The following is a 19,418-nucleotide window of genomic DNA, read 5'->3' as shown; positions in this document are numbered from 1 at the left end:
TCAACGATCGCGTTTTCCCTGGACAGATAGAAGGTTCAGCCAGGTTAAGGAATTAATTGTGTGCTTTCATTGTAAGCAGATACTGACATTAAACTACTCCGTGACAATGTCTAAATGCACCAAAGTGCTGTCACCAGATTGGCACTTTTCTACCATTTAACTGCAAATCAGTAATGGTATTTTTTGTTTGCCATGAAATGTAATACATTTATTAACATATTAAATCGGTCTAGAAAGTCACAAACTCTTTGTACCCAAATTATAAAATTAATTTCTTAACAAAATTAAGACTTTATATGTTGGATTAAAAATTTTAAACAGTGAACCATCTCATCATTACAGTATGTTTTAAACAATCAGCAATGTGGGGCTTCATTACACACTGCACAATTACAGAATGAATAATTTAGAACTTAAATATGGTGAAACTAATGTGTTATGCAAGGCTAAATATTTGCATGTTACATTAGCCCAGCGAAAACTGGGTGATCATTTAAAAGTTGCTCATCATTACAATGATAAATACTATCAGTCAGACTTTCATTAACTTTGCCCTGTCAACAATCATTACCATAATAGCTTCTTTAGTCACATTAGAACACAAAGTTCTTCAAGCTGAACTCCCATGTTCTCATTTTTCACTATCTGATTACACATTCAATCTATTCCTGAGGAACTTCAAATAAAAAAGGACAGGAGAGTCATAGAAAGAAACAACTTTAACCAATTAGAATCAGCTCGTGTTACAGTCGCAAAGCCTTTTCTCTCCCCCCCGCCCCAAAAAAAGCAGTCCATCCCCCCACAGTGTTCTAATGCGACTAAAGAAGCTATTATGGTAATGATCGTTGACAGGACAAAGTTAATGAAAGTCTGACGGATAGTATTTATCATTGTAATGATGAGCAACTTTAAAATGATCACCCAGTTTTCGCTGGGCTAATGTAACATGCAAATATTTAACCTTGCATAACACATTAGTTTCACATATTTAAGTTCTAAATTATTCATTCTGTAATTAGTGGTCAAGTGGTGAGCTCCCAAACCATTCAAACCAGGAAATCTCCAAGTTTAGTCGTTAGTCTGAGTTGGCTGACTTTGGACCAGAGGAGTGAAATGAACAATATAATTGGTCTAAGCACACACAGGCTAGGGAGAGAGATAAAAATACAATTAAAACTCAGCCAAGGTTCCTAATTTCTGTCCAGTGATCCCTGCTGGAAAATGTGAGTGGGCGGACACTGGGCGAGGACATGATTGATCGTGGGTATCGCAGCTGAGCCCAAACAGTCTACTGACACACACACCGTCTTTGCTCAGACGTCAAGTATTGCCACTTGGGTGAGGTGCTGGACTACAATCAGCAAGACTCGAGCCCTTCTGAAGAAGGAGGGTAGAAAGGAAGGGGAGGGGAAATGAGGAAAAACCCAGCAGTACGTTACAATTGTCCTGGGGATCATTATGGGTACATAATCTATAACATTTAGAAATGCCACTATTATTGTAGTAAATATTCCACTTTTAAATGTTCCTTTCCAGAGAAATCACTGGGGCATTCACAATTACTTGTTGGGTCTGCCTTTTTGGGTAGAGAAGTACAAAGGAAAACTTTTCACAGTGCCATCATGAACACAGGAGAATTTCAATGTGACAATTATACAGCCAAGTTATCAGCCTTGCAGAACCTGTGGCTTTTGTTAGGAATACTAATTATTTCAGGGAGCAATGCATGAAACCTAAAATGCTTCATTATACAGATGGGCTCCCAACTCTAATTCTTTAAAAGCTGTGAATTTTCAAATGATTTTTATTTTGATGCCAAAATCCATCACTGACTACAATTCTGCATTTGTCTACAGTCTCCCTCAGACAGACAAAAAACTGCCCTGTCGCCTTTATTTAAATTAGTGAACAGAAATTCTGTATGGCTGACAAGTTGATGCTGCTAGGCCCCACAATGTGTGTGCTGGAAATGTTAGTTTTATTTTAAATAAAACTTTATGATCTTGCTTGGCCTGCTTCTGAGGGAATTATTTAACTCGCATTTCAGTGTTTGTTTACAATCTGTTGAAGTTTACATTTACTTCAAAAATAACTCGCAAGCACTTCTGGCAGGCTCACAATAAGCTTTGAAAATTTCGCCTCATGGAGAAGGAGACAGTGCTTTGATTGAGAGTGTAAGAGCAAAAATAAGTCTTACAAGCAAATATTTATGACTTGAGCAGGGGCACACTAGCCAAGTGGGACAGCGGGAGATTTCCCTAGTATGTCCCGTGCATGGTTCCATAGTGCTGCATTATCTTCGGCACTCTCCCCCACTTTTCCATGAAAATCCTAAAGAATCCACTGCCCTTTCATGGTAGGTAGTCCATAGCTGGACTCGTGTCAAAAATGCTGAAAACAAAGATTTCAAAGTATTGTTGAAATAGTAATTTTTGCAACAACCTTCACCCTGTAACAATTTATGGCTTTGTACTATTGAAATATATAATCACCCCATTTGAATTTGTTCAGTTCCTCCCTCCTCCCCATTTACTGCATCATTCTTGCTTGAAAGGGCAGGCTGACAACCTACTTCCAATTTTCTGCCCCCACCTTTGTTGGGGAATGGGAAGTATCTAGCCTCTGCTGAAACATCATCCCCCAAAATAAACTATTCCCTCTGCAATTTTTCTCCCGTTGTCCCCTGAAGGTGTTCCTCACCCAACTGCGCACTGTTCCTTTGGGAGCCTTGACAAATGAGTGAGGGAGACGATCACCAAACATCAGGATAGCCATTCTCTGGTTTACACTGATATTATATGGTCACCACTAAAAATACTATACTCAAGATATGCTAGTTTTCTAACAATGCAATGAAATAAAACCCGATTATGACTGCAAGTTCCAATCAGGTGGCACAATATCACTCCAGACATGCAAGGTTGGCATCAGTTATTGTCCGTCATGACACCCAACACAAAAAAAAAAACACGGACCAAAAATCTGCAGCTCCTTTGATGTAATCTCATTGTAATTTTGGTGGGAGCGACTGGATGGGCTAGAAATTAGGTCGACTCATATGCAGAGTCCCGGCCTTGCATGGGGGTGGCTGTTCCGGGTAGAGTTTCCACCTGCCCTAAATGAGGTAAGGGAGGTGGGGGCACATGACCAGTGGCAGGGTCTCACAGTGTAGGGGTTCCTATGTCCCCATCCCTCAGAGGAACCTGCTGTAAGTAAAGACAGGCATACCTAACCACCGAACAGGCGAAGTGGGGACCACCTGGGAGACCAGGCTAGGATTGTGGACTGGACTCCTGAAGAGGCCACTTTACTATTATACTTCGCATGGCAAGCAAGCATCCTAGAAGCACCTCTGTGGTGCAGGTAACCTGCCATAATAAAGAACATGACCCTGTGAACTTTGGTGATGTCAGCAGCAGAGGTCCTGGGCAAGTGCACCTTGGTACTTATACAGAATGTGCCCTCCCTGCAGATTTTCATCCTCAAAATGACAACACCAGAATGAACCAATATTTGTGAACTCCACACATTATAATCACATACTTCAAGAACAGAACACACCTCAAATCGAGATGCCATAAGTTGCCTCAAACCCTTGATGTGTTACTGCTTTGTAACATGCTCCAGTTTGTGCTATTCCATACATACAGATATGGTTATTATTCAAAATCAAATGATGATCACACGGCCTTTATACCACAGTGTAAGGATAGAAAAAAGGGAAGAAAGTCCAGGACAGGAATACTTAACTGAAAAAAAGATTTATCGCAAGATAAAAAGAAATCTTGACTACATTAATTGGAATGAGAATTGACAAATAGAACTGTGCATAGCATCAGTAATGGGAAGTATTTAAACAGGAGATGGAAAGGGTACAAATCAAGTATATTCTAATAAAGAAAAAAAAGGGATTGCATTGATGGCTGGGGTTCCATGGATGAATAGGGAGTTTAGGTCAAATCTAAAACTAAAAAAGAGAAACATTTAGTGCATACTGGGCATATAATGGAAAAAACAATATATAGGAAAGCTATAAAAAGGGAGATTAGAAAAGGTTAAGGTTTACAAGAAAAAAAAATGAACAAAAATGTAAAGGGGAATACAAAGGCTTTCTATAGACATATTAATGGTGTAAGAGGATAGTCATGGTAGAGGTAGGGCTGCTGTGAGATGTGGTGTGCAGCTTTATAGTGGAGAGTGAGAGAATGGCAGAAATACTGAACGGGTTCTTTGCCTCTGTTTTCAGAGAAGGTGGGTATTGAACCTGTAGGACTAGAGGTTACTATTCAAAGAGAGATGGTTTTAAGGAAGTTACTGAAATTTAAGGAAGGCAAGTCACAGACTTGGTGGTTTACATTAGAGGATCCCAAAGGAAGCTTGGGAACAGTGGAGGTTCTAGTTATAATTTTTTCAAAATTCTGTGTAAACTAAAGTTATACCAGGGGACTGGAAGGGAGCTAGTGTGACTCACCAAGCCAGGAAATCATAGGCCAGTTGGTATTATTTCAGTTGTTGGCAAACTACTGGAATCTATAATATGGGATGAAATAACTAAGCATTTGGTAGAAAAGAGAGAGATCAGGGCCAGACAGCAGAGATATGTAAAAGACAGGTTATACTTGACCAACCTGATGGAATTCTTTGAAGAAGAAATAACAGAGAGAAGAGCATGTAGTATATATAGATTTTCAAAATGATATAAAAGCAATGGAAAAGGTGGAGTGTAGATGTACTAGGCTGTTGCCAATGATGCAGGGGTTAGTCATGGAGAGACTAGAGAAGTTATGGCATTATGTCGTTGAGACAGTAACAAGAGATTTAAGATAATTACAAAAATAATTAAAAGGGAAAGTTAGGAAACATCTTTACAAAGAGGATGAAGACGTAGAATTCTCTGCCACAATTTGTTTTTGAAAGTTCATAAATTCTTTTTTTAAAAAAAAGGTAATTACATAGTTGCTTGAAAAATACAACTATTAAAAGGTATAGGGAGCCAGCAGGAGCGTGGGATTAAACTACATGGTTCCTGTAGATAAAAGTGCAGACTTGATGGACCGAATGGCTAGTTTCTGTGCTGTAACATTCTATGATCCTAACATGGTTTCTTTACCAGTACTATACAGTCATTGCATTGTATGGATATTAATGATTATTGCACAACACTAGTGTATGGTTAGGGACACTGTGGCCTGCATTTTATCAATAACACAATACTATATTGTTATTGTAGTGTATGATTCCTTCACTGCCAATTTAATTTCATTATGCCAGTACTGTACAGAATTAGAAACCTATTTTTATTTAAAAATGAACTTAATTAAAATGCTGTGTTGCTTTAAATAACAGTACTTAACTGTTCATTTTTCTTAAGAGTAAAAACGTGCAATTGAAATATTGTTAGAACTACCAAGAACAGTTTATGAGTAATGCAGACAGAGTAAAAGCAGCATTCAACTTTGAGAGAATGGTTTAAAATCCAACAACAGTTTGATAATACTAAGTCCTGGTTGTCTATTACTGATTATGTGATTAGAAGGCTCCTTCAAGTTCGCAAACTATTTTTGACAGTGCGAATGTGATACAATTCTGTTTCCCGGTTTGGTGACTGACTATTCTGTTAGATCAGATGCGTTTTATTCTGTTTGAATAGAACAATAACCTCTGCTACGTAATTTCCAGCACACCCGCAGCCTGGGATGAATCGTTGCATTTTTCCTCCCTGAATAGTGAGTTTACAAGCTTTTTAATCCTATTTTGTGGTCAGCTGTCCTCTAATCCTCGAAGAGCTGATAAATCTATTTTAGTTCTGACTTGAACCAAAGCATGTTCTGTAGATGTGGCATTAGCTAAAGCTGGATCTTTTGCTTCAGAGCTTTTTGTACAATGCCGTACCCAGCCATTCTACAAACACAGCTTCCAGACAATCCTCAGGCTTGATTTTCATTGCGAATTAATACTTCAAAAGGACAGCACTTGGGTGAGGTACCAAGAAATCAGATCCCAGCATGAGTCAACATCTTTAGGAAAGATGGGGGGGGGGGGGGCGGGGGGGTAGAAGAAAATAGGCTCACTCAGATGAAAAGCTCTCCTAGGTCCTTTATTTTTAATTCTACTTTAGAACACTCTACCAGAAATACACAAAAAAAATTTAGTATAATCAGAGGCCAATTATGACCTCTCCCCTTCTTTGAACTGATTTTCAAAGATAAAATCTCCTACTTCTTTTCAATCTTACATCCGCCAAACGGTTGGCCAGTTTATTGTGGCAGTTGATTCAAAAAGGAGAAGATCTGCGTACACTGAAAGCATAATGGAAATTTAATTGAGTTTGGATAAAAGTGACGGTAAACTTTTTCCACCATGTACACACGTGCACATGCACTCCTTGTGCCCCTTACTGAATCTCCCGGTTACATTTTTGGGTTTCTTTTCCTCTGGATATTTTTGGCTGCAATATTAAAGACCAGGCCCACAGGTTAGCCTGAGGTCCTCAGGAGTTTTTCCACTTGCCCTGCTATCTAGCTAAGTTTCACAGTGTGCCCAAGATAGTTTCAGTGATTGGAAAAGGGCAGGCTGATAGATCTCTCTCAACAGTACCCAGCGTCAAACAGAATTTAAATAACGGTCTTGATAAATTCAAAAAAGGTGCCCGACACATTTCTGAAAAATCATACAGTGGGGCGATTTGCGTATGTGGCGTACGTCGGGCAGGTAGTGGGTGCGGCCTGCACTCCGCCATCCAATGGAGTCAGCATTTTATGGCCAGGCCTAATTGAAATGCAGTCGGTGAGCTGCCAGCTCTAATCACGTTCCCTATAGGCAGCCTGCTAATTGGGCGGGCTGAAGTCTGGCAGGGTGACTGCTACTTAAAGGCAGTGGATAGTGGGCAGAGATGTTCTAGAACACCAGGCAGCATGACTTCAACCAGGGCCCCCAAGTTCTCTGATGCGGTGATGGAGATGCTCATAGACCAAATCAGCAGCAGGAAGGAGGGTCTCTTCCTCTCTGATGGATGCCCAGATAAATTTCTCAAGCAGCAATGGAGAAAGGTGACAGTGCATGCAAATGCCACAAGCATTGTTCCCAGAACCTAGCTGCAGGAAAAACTTAATGACCTCACCAGAACTGAGAAGGCAAGACTTCCCTTCACCCTGTACAGCCCTGAAGCACTATTTAGCCCCAACACCATCAATCATTCCCTCCCCCAACTTTCCATACCTCTCCTCTAATCACACCCCCATCTACTTGCATTCACACCTTCAAAACCCACTACTCCCCTCTCTTGGTTACACTTGCTGCTGCTTCCTGTCATCCTGCTTAGCTGCCTCATGCATCTTGAAAACACTTCAATAGGGCACAGACTAACCCACTTCCTTTCTTCCTGCAGGACAAGCTGGCAGCCAACAGAAGGCAGGGGTACAAGAACAGGAGAGGATCCTGCTTCTACGCAGATCCTGACATGAATGGAAGAGACCAACATCGATATCAATGGCAGAGAGAAAGCCCGTTACATTGGAGATGATCAGACTGGAGGCCATGCACAGCAGGATGATGGGGAATCTTTACCCCCTTCGCTCTTTTTATATAATCATGAGCCAAGTGTGCAGGGGATAGCCCTAGTTCGCGAGGAAATTGATGAAAGTGTTTACTCTAGCAAATATAGCATCAGTCACCTGCTTCATGCTGACTGACTGGTGTTACTGATTTCCCCTGTGGCAACCTAGAAGTTGCTGGAGACAAAAGTTCAGGGCTGCAGCAACCTTGACTGCAACAGGCTAACGGTGGCAGTGTTAACCTTGACTAGTGCTAGCTGTGGCAGTCGGTTGCAGGAGATGACACATCTCTGCGACAGCCTCCCTAGAGAAGCACGGCCCCCTTATGCACTGCTCCTCAGAGAATTGCAGGTATGTTGAGCTGCGTCTATGTACTCTTTCAGGAGGGAAAGGATTCCTGCGAGCATGCCTCCTTTTATTTGATCTCTGCAACTGTTTGCACCTTCCTCCTCTCCCCTCTTGTCAGAGTGGAATTCATCTAAGTAGCAAAAAAAAAATCACAATGTAATACAAGCAAATTGTCTCCTAAAACTTTCCAGTGTTTCACCGGAGTACAGCTGAGGATTCCTTTGAAAGTCACCAGAAATGGCTGCCTTCCGACTTATGGTTTGTGGGCAGAATCAGTACTAGCTGTAGCATTGCAGGCAGAGACTAGATGCCATCGGGAGTTTTGAATATAATATATTCATTAGGCTCCCACTTGTTTCCGGAAGAACTCTGGCTGCCTAAATGGAGGATCACTTGAAAATTGGAATGGGCAGACAACCAGCTGGTTCTGTGCCTCACACAACTTTGGTCTCAATACCGACCCATTTTTAAGCACAAATGGTGCATTTGAGACATGAAAATTGCCCCCCGTATGTTTCTATTTGAATTGTGTGGCTTATCTACTTTCTCAAGTAACTGCCTGGCAACAATCAAGTTGCGACATGATTTCTGTGAGTGAAGCTGATGTTTTTAAACACGTGTCAGAATTAAAGACGACCATACCACACTAAGTCTTGGACAGCAATGTCATTTTTGTCTCACTCCCCATGCCATGCACCACACTCACCCAAAATGGCAGGTGACCAACCTTCTCTATGGCCTCTGCCAGTTCCAAGGATATTCAAAAAAAGTGGCCCTGCATGACTGTCTCTGGTTTTGGAAAAGAGTTCCAAACAATATTTAACTAAACCTCTCATTTACAAGATCATTGCCTCAATGTTTGTTGCTTCAGCAGCACTTGTTCTTATTTGTTGATCCTTTACCAATATCTCCCTCCTTTATTTCAGAACTTAAAATGTTCAATAATGACAAAATTTAAATGCTAAACATATTGTCTCATCTAAATACATGGCAGATAGAATTGACTTTCAGGTCATTCACGAATCAGATACTGTACTCATGTATATTTTTTTTAAAACTGCTAAATTTAACAGGAACCATAAAGAATAATCCTAATATTGGTATTAGTACTAGTAATCCCAGTACTACTAGGCCTCCATTTCACACCGCCTCCCAGCATAGACTGAGGACTCGTTGGACACTGACGTGCTGCTGCATCAACGTAACTTGAGTTGTAAATTATTAAAATTCACCAGCACATGAATTTCCTTTCATTCATACACTAGCTGTTGATAAAATAACGCCCATCAGACCGTTGACAATTATTTAGAGCAATAACACACAGACTACAAAGCATTTATATTTTATTTTTGGTTGCATAGTGTCTGATTTTCACAGCCAAAAGTAAAAATAAATCTCAGATCTCAGGAGTGGACATATGAGGAGAGGTTGAGTAGATTGGGACTCTACTCATTGGAGTTCAGAAGAATGAGAGGCGATCTTATTGAAACATATAAGATTGTGAAGGGGCTTGATCGGGTGGATGCGGTAAGGATGTTCCCAAGGATGGGTGAAACTAGAACTAGGGGGCATAATCTTAGAATAAGGGGCTGCTCTTTCAAAACTGAGATGATGAGAAACTTCTTCACTCAGAGGGTAGTAGGTCTGTGGAATTTGCTGCCCCAGGAAGCTGTGGAAGCTACATCGTTAAATAAATTTAAAACAGAAATCGACAGTTTCCTAGAAGTAAAGGGAATTAGGGGTTACGGGGAGCGGGCAGGAAATTGGACATGAATTTAGATTTGAGGTTAGGATCAGATCAGCCATGATCTTATTGAATGGCGGAGCAGGCTCGAAAGGCCGATTGGCCTACTCCTGCTCCTATTTCTTATGTTCTTATGTTCTTATTGCAGGCTATAATTCTGATTCTTATGACTGGTTTAAATCGTATTTTACTTCCTGCAGTGCCATAAAAAAGGATTATAATTAACTTGTAAGGATGTCAGGTTCAGGCAAATAAATGTTGGTGTAACTGCCTCTACATCCCTATCTGCTGGGATATGCTCCTGAAATGTATGCTGTTTATTGCCTTTAAAAATGTAATCAAAAATACAAATGTGAAAAGTAGAAATTTACTTGAAAATTTCTCATTTTCTCTCCTCCTTACCCGTTTTATCTGACTCATACTGGGGCGCGGTGTGCAGCCACCACCTACCTTCCAGTGTCTCGCCCAAGTGGTTGTTTTACATTTCTGTGAACCTAGGCATTAAACGTCAACAGTCTATATATCTGTGAAGAGCATCACCCAATCAGGTCCTCACTCAATCTCCATCCATGCACACTAACCACTGGATAACAAACAGAAGTGGGAAACAGCTGATTTTTCCCTTCCCTAGCCCAGGTATACTCAGGCCAAGTGTAGCACCTCAACTGCTATTTAGCTATCCCAGTGCAGATGAGGGACCAAATCTGGGATCTTCCTGGTCTTTTATAGCTCAGTTACACACTGAATAGCACATAAGCCATTTGGGAGGCCTTCAAAAATACCTGTTGCTGCAGTTAATTCTGCTGGGCTCCTTCCAACATTAAATGGATCTGTACAGAACCATTTCAATCATTTAGTATCGACCACGTTGCTGATACAGAATAAATGCAGAGAGTGAGGGCAATTTACAGCTTAAGTGACCAGATTAGATGTCTGCTCTCAGGCACCATCATCCAACATCCTCAAAGAATCTTTTCTCGGAATGAACATAGGCCAGATGCAAACTCAGAAAAGTTTTAAACTTACAATAAATAATTCAACTGCTATTGAAATTTCTGGGGCAATCAAAAGCATTTAAGAACATAGGAAGAAAGGAATTGCGAGACAAGAAAAGACAAAGGTCCATCCAGTTCACCTTCTACCATCCTGGTAGTCACATGATACAATGATAATGGAATTGTCCATTAATCGGAGCAATCAATCTCTATCAATTAATCTACAGCAGGCTCAAGCACGAGGTGAGGAAAACCCCAGTGGTGGAAAGCTTTGGAAATCATAGGTCCAAAGTCACCCGTTCCTCCCAAGCATGATACATTTACCACGTATCATGAGTCAAATTACTCATACTGTATTCCAAAATGACACAATTTGGTTGCCATGTTTGTGTGTTTGATAAGTTGTATAATAGAGCAATGACCACTATCTAGAACACCTGTCATTAGATATATTAAATATTGATTTAAGGTGGTATACTGACAAGAGTACATTTTCCAATGTTTTCTATTTATAGCATAAAAGTGACACATTGGATAAAACCGTTCTCCTTGCTTTATACTCATGTCTACCGTGTCGCTAAAAATAACGAACACCCAACCTATTCAAATAATTATGAACATTCCCTGTAGTGTCTGATTGTCAGCAGGACACATGGGAATGAGGACAAAAATCAATCAGCACAAATCACTTGATTAATCCTCACTGTTCTACATACATCAAGAAGCATATTTAATTGAAACTTAGCTACATATTTTACTTGGTCTCAGTAAGGTAAAAGTTGACTTGACCAGAGACCAATTTTGTAGCAGAAATCACGTAATGAATTTGTTGTTCATTGAAAGTTTGAAACAAAACACAAGATTAAAAAGTACCTGAAAGAAATGCAAAAACAAAGACTACAGGTCCAATAATATTGATACTTTAGTGTCATTGTACAGAGACATGAAAGTGACACTGGGGTAATGCCCTGATTCAAAGAAGCAGGGGCATGGGGTGGGTGGGAAGGAAAACCATGAGACTCCCTGGACCAGGCCATCTCTCAGTCTCAGCACAACAATGCACAGGGTATAGCTCCATTGGAACTCCTGGACACTTTATAAACTTAGACACACTGAGTTTATTTAAATGTTTACTTGCTTCCGCTCAATACATTTTCTTGCCTCCGCTCAATAACGTACCACTAAGAACCATGCAGAGCTTTTTCCTGGCTTTTACACTTACATTCACAACCAACTAGTAGCAATAAGGTACTGCTGGCTGTGACCGGTATTATAGCTACAGTATAACTGCAGCCTATTGGCCTGGTTATGTTGTGTTGCTGCAGAGCTGGCTATAAACTTCTAAGAGGTGGGGCAATGTGCCACCTTTATAGTTTTAAAAACAGAAGACAACAGATTTTCTAACATTAGAAATTTGAACAGCACATGAGGCCAGTAAGAGTTCGGTGCAAGGATTTGAACATGCATGCTCAGAGATCTTGTTTCCCTCTCTTAACATTAGTGTAGATGGTAGCCAAATTTCGAAAATTTCATTTCCACACCATTCACCTGAGGAAGGAGGAAGCCTCCGAAAGCTTGTGGAATTTAAAATAAATTTGTTGGACTATAACTTGGTGTTGTAAAATTGTTTACAAACATTAGTGTAAACAGACAATATAACTTGGAGTTGCAAATCACACCTAAAAATGCATCACATTTTGCACCTGTAACTGCGACGCAACTGATTTTATATTGTTAACTATGTAAATTGCTGCATGCTTGATTGAACTTTATATCACCCTACTCTCCTATTCTTATTGTGGTCATTAATGAATAAAGTTACCCAAATGCTAATGCATTCACATTGGTGTTACTGCTTTTTAAAGCTAATTTAGCAAAGTGTCGGATTCCTACGTCACAAATCTCTCGACGCTTATTGATCCTTGGGATAAAAAGCCTCTTTGGCAGCATTTCAAATTTAGCTTTGGCAAGAACAAACTGTAAGCATTCAGCAAAACAACAAAAATCAATCAACATTCTTCTTCCTCTTCAGTTATTTCTATGGCACTAGTGTATGTGGAAAAATAACCAGACTTCCATTAGGATACCATTGCATAATGATCAAATGGGACTCACCAGACAGCTTCCTAATTTTCTTCTTGTTTAAAACAAAATTAGAAAAATAATTAAAATGTATTCCTTTTTGGTTGAAAACAAAGTCTTAGAAATAGAGTGCGTTATGGCCAGCAATGGGACACTCGAGGAGCTGACCGTAACCCTCTTGTAATTCTGTGATTTGTAAATACAGTCTACCATTAACTCAGTCACCTAATTCAAATTATCTAACACTTACATTTTTTTTTACTACTAAATTCCTACTTTCCTATATTATTTACCAAATGCAAATGACTGAATAATTCATCTTTTTTTTAAAAAAGAAAAAAATGAATTTGAATAAGGAGTCGACTGCAATTACAATGCTGGTCAAAATGAGGGCGATGAAAAAAATAAAAATCAGTGTTCCCATGTCTGATCATTAACCAGTGATCCTACTGAAGAGTGTTAGTGTATGTATGTATGTGTAGACAGGATCAGACTCTCTCATCCCCTTAAGGATCAAATAGTCTGCCAATGCTCACTCTTTGGCCTCACAAAAGAATGGGCATTCTACTGGGCAGCTCATAAGATAGGTTGCGATGAAGAAGGTTGTTCAATCCATGGAACTATACCCCAGGAAGAATCAGCACTTTCAGAGAGAAAGTTGTTAAGATGGAGAAACGAAAAGTCGGATTCCCACAGCATGCTAACTATCATTGTTTACAATAGGATGCCACCCCTAAAAAAAAAACTAGGCTCCAGGAGGCTCAGGAAGATAGGCAAGTAAAAAACTTTGCTCTTCATTAGCTACAGTTGCACTACATCTGGAGTGAAGCCAAAGTGGAGTGGAACTACCACCTGGAGGTGATCTCACATCTCTTGTACTTTAGATGACTTTAATGGCACCACAATTTGTGTTGATGCAAAACACAATCTGTGTAGCATAACTGAACTAGAAGTCTTTACAATTTAAATTGTGATTTATATAATCGTTTCCTAAATTATTCAATAGCCGTCTAGATTTCAAAAACTCTGCAGAAAGTGTACTAGAGATGAGCGAGAATTTTAAATTGCACAGCATTTAGTCTGAAAGGGTTGATCGGCGTAATCTATCTGAAGCCTCACTTTACCTAGCCTCAGTTTCCTGTGTGGGTAAAAGGCAATCCTGTGGGAATTACCAGGAATTTCTGAGAACTAAATGACTTGCACAATAGGCACATTACCTCAATCTATAAAGGCAAATCCTCATTGGTGTATTAACTATTCAAAGTGATTCCTATGCAATGAGACTGCGGATGTCCATCATTTAAGGATGCAGAAAATGATTGATATTTTCAGTTCCTTCTCTTTTCCAGTTACAAGTTATGATCCAATTTGCAGTATTTGGTGCACATTACTTAATCAGCGTCATTTGCCTCAGATCCAAACAGGAATGTTTCCGTATAGACATGCAAAAGATTACATGATGGCTGTGTTTTAATCTGCAAACTTCTTATTTTCTGTGGTTGTTGCGTGAGGCTCCATTATTAACCTTTTCATTCTTTGAAATTGTATGATGATATGATTATTGAGAGTTCAATATTAAGTAACATAGAATCATACAGCACAGGAGGCCATTTGGCCCATCATGCCTGTGTTGGTTCTTTGAAAGAGCTATCCAATTAGTCCCACTCCCCTGCTCTTTCCCCATAGCCCTGCAAATTTTTCCTTTTCAAGTATTTAGCCAATTCCCTTTTGAAAATTGCTATTGAATCTGCTTCCACCAACTTTTCAGGCAGTGCATTCCAGATCATAACAACTCGCTGCGTAAAAACAATTCTCATCTCCCCTCTGGTTCCTTTGCCATAGAGAGAGAGTAAAGGGAACCAGAAACTCCCATATATACAGCTACAGGAACTGGCCCACTGCTCAAACACGAGTGCTTGTCAACCCTGCACAGTTGCAGTTTTAGTTCAACTTCTGAATATAAACTCGAACTTTTTTTTCCCCACGATTGCATGGAAATACCCTTCAGTGAAACAATTTTGTAAACAAAATGTAATAAAGGCAAACTGATTTGCACTGCAACCCAATTCAAACCGATAGTGTAGCTCCAGCTACACTAACTAGATAACTAGATTATATCCTTAACTGTGATTAGCCTCCTATAATTATACACTAAAGCCTCTATACTGCTAGTACTGCAAGCATTGAGAAAAACCCAGTGGCATAGATACTGGCTGGGCTCAATATCAGCTTTGTAACAGATACGCATTCTAAAATATCACTTCCCGTATGGTTCAGTTGTACTGCTGAATTTTTTCCTCCTCCCCATTTCCACTGATTTTCTTCCCACCCCTCCTAAAAGGTACTCACTCCTTACTGGGACACGACACACAGGCACTGGCTGCCCTCTAGTACCTCAATCAAGTGGCCATTCTTTAATGCTTAAACAGTGAGTCTTGACAGGCTATTTGACCTAGAATATCACAGTTAGGCCTTCCATGTCCCCAAACGATCTCCACACCCACACGCTTCCAGCAGGGATGGCTACACAGCGATCTGGAGGGGAAACTCTGGCTTACATTCCCCTACCTAGCCAAGGGGTACTGAGACTATTGGTTGAGAGGTATTAACTTGCCACAGAACTTTTTCATGTTGGTTTCACAGCAGTTATTCTGCAGCCTGCACTGTGTCAAATGAAATGAATCTACCTCCTCGACTAGGTTTCATGCTGCTTGCCATAATTCAATGCATTTTCAGATTAACTTCACACCCTAGCAATACTGTAGTTTTGTTTATTAATGCAAAAACTGCAGTATAACCAGGTATATGACTAGGCTATTATCCTGGAGATGTCAGTTCTCCACATGGCATATGTTCTACTGGATCCAAACTCCAGCACTCAACAATAAATATGCAAATCCAATAAGCCAAATACCTGCAAATTCCTAGTTATTCAAATTCCGATCACATTTCAATTGGTTCCTGAGTGGACCAAAGCAGATAGTCCTTCATGGTTACATCAAGTCTGTAAAAATTGGGACTGGTTTTGTGATAATATTTTTACTAGTTTGTAAATGTGTTTGACTTTATGTTATCCATTATATATTTTTAGCATATTCACAATTTATTTTTCAGCTGCGTGTCTGCCATGTGAAGACCCTCTTCACTACATTTAAGGGTCACCAAGCCAAGCCACCAAGAGAAATCTGCACATTCTCTCTCCATAGGGACACAACACCCCACTTGCTCATGTCTAAAGGAGCCAATGCTTATTGGCACCCTCACCACCACCACCCCCCCCAAAAAGCATAAGCATAGTTATCGCTGGAGTTCAACCAGCTGAAACCAAGCAGCTTATTAGAACAGGGCCCTGATAAACTTACCATTGTTTGACCAGCTGGAACCATTTACCAGTTAGGGCATTGGTTTACTGGATTATCTGGAGCTGAGCAGGTGGAATCCCAGTCCTCAGACATGTCTACCTCTCCAGGATCCATTAACAAGCCAGGCTGACTGGTCAATCATTACCAGTACCCTGGAATAATGCAGTCCTGCTTCTTCAGGTATCAAATTACTAACTTTGCCACAGAGGGTAGACTTTGCTCCAAACTTCAGACCACTGGACATGTCATCTTGAGCCACCTCAACCCGAAAGAAAGCTCACTTACCATTCCCCTCCTCCCTGCCTCCAAAAAGATAGGCACTGGTTAATCATTTGACAACTGACAAGTACTGGTTTGAGCCCTTGTTAAGTGGATAGCAGGTACCAGGAGTTCCTCACAGCTCCATAGTCACAATGGAGTACTTAAAATGTCATATTATGACAAGTTTTCTTTAAAACTTGGATAAAAATAAAAGGTATATTTCTTTGGAGTGAGTTAGAAGGCTGTAAAACATAAAAGGTTCAAATGATGTAAACGAGAAAGGTGAAACTTGGGTGGTTTATGAATGTCTCCATTACTAAAGTGACTACACTTCAAAAGTACTTCATTGGCTGTAAAGCACTTTGGGACTTCTTGGTTGTGAAAGGCACTATATAAATGTAAGTTCTTTCTTTCTGTCGCCTGAGGCCTGAGATCTGTCACTACGTTTATAGACACTCCAGTGCATTTGCTGTTACTCCTCGACATACGTTAAGAGTTACTCAGTATAGGTTCAAGAAAAATGTTTGAAATGAAATAGCTAACAAAAAAAGAAAGAAAGCAGCAACTTAATCCTGTGCCTTGGGCTTCAATTAGAAGATCACTTTCACATTGAATTCAGGTGCTGATCAATAGAAAGCAGCAGCAGCATCATTCCAAAGTCAGGTCTTGATCAGACTCTAGAATCCACAAAAGGAAACCAATGGGAGATGGCTTCTTGGAGAGACTCTCCCATTGCTTCAGCTTGGCACTGTGATGTATAACTGCAGTCTGGTGTGAAACCAGGATTTAAAAATAGCTTAGGCACTCCCTTCTGCAGTTATATTGCACAGTGTCCATGCTCCAACGTTAAACAAACAGCTGCAGGGAGAGCAAAGTTCTATGCACATGTAAGCACTCATACACTGAGCTTAGTAGGTAGAGCAATTTGCCACAAAATAACTCAGATTTGGCTGGATACTGGCTTCAGTGTAGTATAATTGTAGTCTAAGATATAATCACTAACACTGATGAAAATCAAATATACATGTCTGAAACAAATTATACACATGTATATATGCACGTTAGAATATATGCACATTAAAAATAATATACATGTTGTCTGACTCAAACTAACATGATACCTTAAATATATACACGCTATAAAAATAGACAGGAACAGTGATGTTGTGCTAGATGTGTTATACACAGTACAAAACACAGCACCTCAGTTACACAGTACAGTGTCAGTATTGTGTTAGGTGTATATATTGAAACTGGCAGCACTTTATAATGTATATACCCTTAAATGGGAGATTTTACAATGAAATATCGATACTATTTTGTAGGTGCATGCAACCAAAATGTCAATATAGAGTGCCACTGGGTGAACTGTGAACTCTAAACACTGGCACAAGTTACAGGCCCCTCTCCAGCCGAATGGGAGTATAGGACTGTTCTTGTTAATGACTCCACACAACACTCAGAATTACTTACCATGGCGTCCAGATTTTTGAAGTCACACAGCCTCCTCTGGGCTCTGGGGCGGAAAGCCTCCTCGTCGGGCGGTTCCTCCATTGCGTCCCGGATTTCTTCGTCGATCTCCTCCTCCATCTGGATCAGCATGGGGGCCAACATACCGAACTTGGACCCTCGCCTGGCCACTTCCAGCAGGCACAGCACGAAGTTTTTCTCATTCTTCCGGAGCACCAGGTCGTTGGTCTCGAACATGAGGGCGTCCCGAATGCCCAGGTCGTGCCGGCACCAGTCGATGAAATTGGAGACGTTGTCGCGGGCGATGAAGGAGCCGGGGGACACGTTCTTGGAGGCGAAAGTCACCTCGGTGCGGGGGATCTTCACCCTCTCGGCCGCCTGGGGAGACTTCTGCTCGAACTCCAGGGCAGTTTGGTTGACGTTGTTGGCGTGTTGGCACAGGGCACATCCCGTCTCCAGCGTTTCCATAAAAATGTCGACGTGGACATCCAGATCGTACAGAGCGTTGAGCCACTCGGCCAAGTCCTCCTTCATGGCGTACAGATAGTCCTCGCTGGACCGAAAGGGGCGAATGCTCTTACTGGCAGCCGACTGGATGTTGCTTTGATCCGCCATATCTCTCCGATTAATAACCAGTCCTCCTCCCTCCCCCCCTTTTAATTCCCTCTCCCCGTCAGTTTCAGGTGGAACCCTGGTCCGCTCTGGTTGATTTCAGCTCTGCCGAATTCCATCCCACATGCGTGACTCGCTCCCTCCGCCTCTAGACGGACCAGAAGTCCCTTCTGCTCCCAGTAGTACCTGACTCTTGTCTGCAGCTGCGGGTCGACAGCGATCCACCTGGTTAAGTGGACTTTGCAGCTGGCCGCTTTGTGCTAACAGGGCAAACTCATCAAATATGCACCCCCGAGGCAGAAACACCCTGTATATCGTGTTTTTTTTTGGGGGGGGGGGGGTTATTTGCACCAATATTATTCCTGCCCGTGCAGATCTAGTGGCTTCCACTTGTCAATTTTTCCACGAAGCCCTCCTAGAGCTTCTGTTTATATCCTGACCACTTTTGTAGCGGGTCAACTCCATGGAAACAGGTCTCTTCCCCCGCCCAATACGCGCAGGGGTCTTTACTGTTTAATTGGAATGTGTGCAAAAGTTTAACAGTTAGCAAATACCAGCCATGGTATCATGACATGCGGCAAATTAAGTCAATCTAAGTCCCCATTATAAATATTTATGCTTTTTTTAAAAAAAAAGTTTTTAGTTACACGTACATATTTTGGCTCTGCTGCCTGCAATGATGTAATTCACCGATCCTGTGTCAGTGACAGATTGGTTCGCAAATCATTTGCAAAAGTCTCATTACCTCACTGACTGGGAACAGTAACACGGTTCCAATTAGCCGCAGTATCTGCCAACCATTTTAATAGGAGCTTTTGGAGTATAACCTAGCACCGCCAGGACGGCGTTTTATTTTATATGTGTGCAATTTAAAAGCCAATTTTAACAATAGTTTAATTTTCAAAGGAGAGGGGGAACTGCGAATACTGAAATATACAGTTGGCCAGTCAGTAATGGAAAGAGAAAGATGGGTGGAGCCTTTCATCAGGTG

General features: G+C 40.9%; 1 protein-coding gene across 1 annotated transcript in view; it reads right to left on the bottom strand.

The window, feature by feature from the left end:
- Window positions 1–18,774, bottom strand: part of gas2l1 (growth arrest-specific 2 like 1) — a 54,342-nt gene extending 35,568 nt beyond the window's left edge. The window contains exon 1 of the mRNA XM_068005906.1: window positions 17,819–18,774. Coding sequence (XP_067862007.1) covers window positions 17,819–18,430 — 612 coding nt within the window. The 5' untranslated portion in view covers window positions 18,431–18,774. The remainder of the gene's footprint in view (window positions 1–17,818) is intronic.
- Between the last annotated feature and the right edge of the window lie 644 nt (window positions 18,775–19,418).

The sequence above is a fragment of the Heptranchias perlo genome, chromosome 25 (genome assembly GCF_035084215.1).
Source record: "Heptranchias perlo isolate sHepPer1 chromosome 25, sHepPer1.hap1, whole genome shotgun sequence".
In the NCBI taxonomy this organism is placed as follows: Eukaryota; Metazoa; Chordata; class Chondrichthyes; order Hexanchiformes; family Hexanchidae; genus Heptranchias; species Heptranchias perlo.
This window is presented reverse-complemented; position numbering and strand designations above follow the sequence as displayed.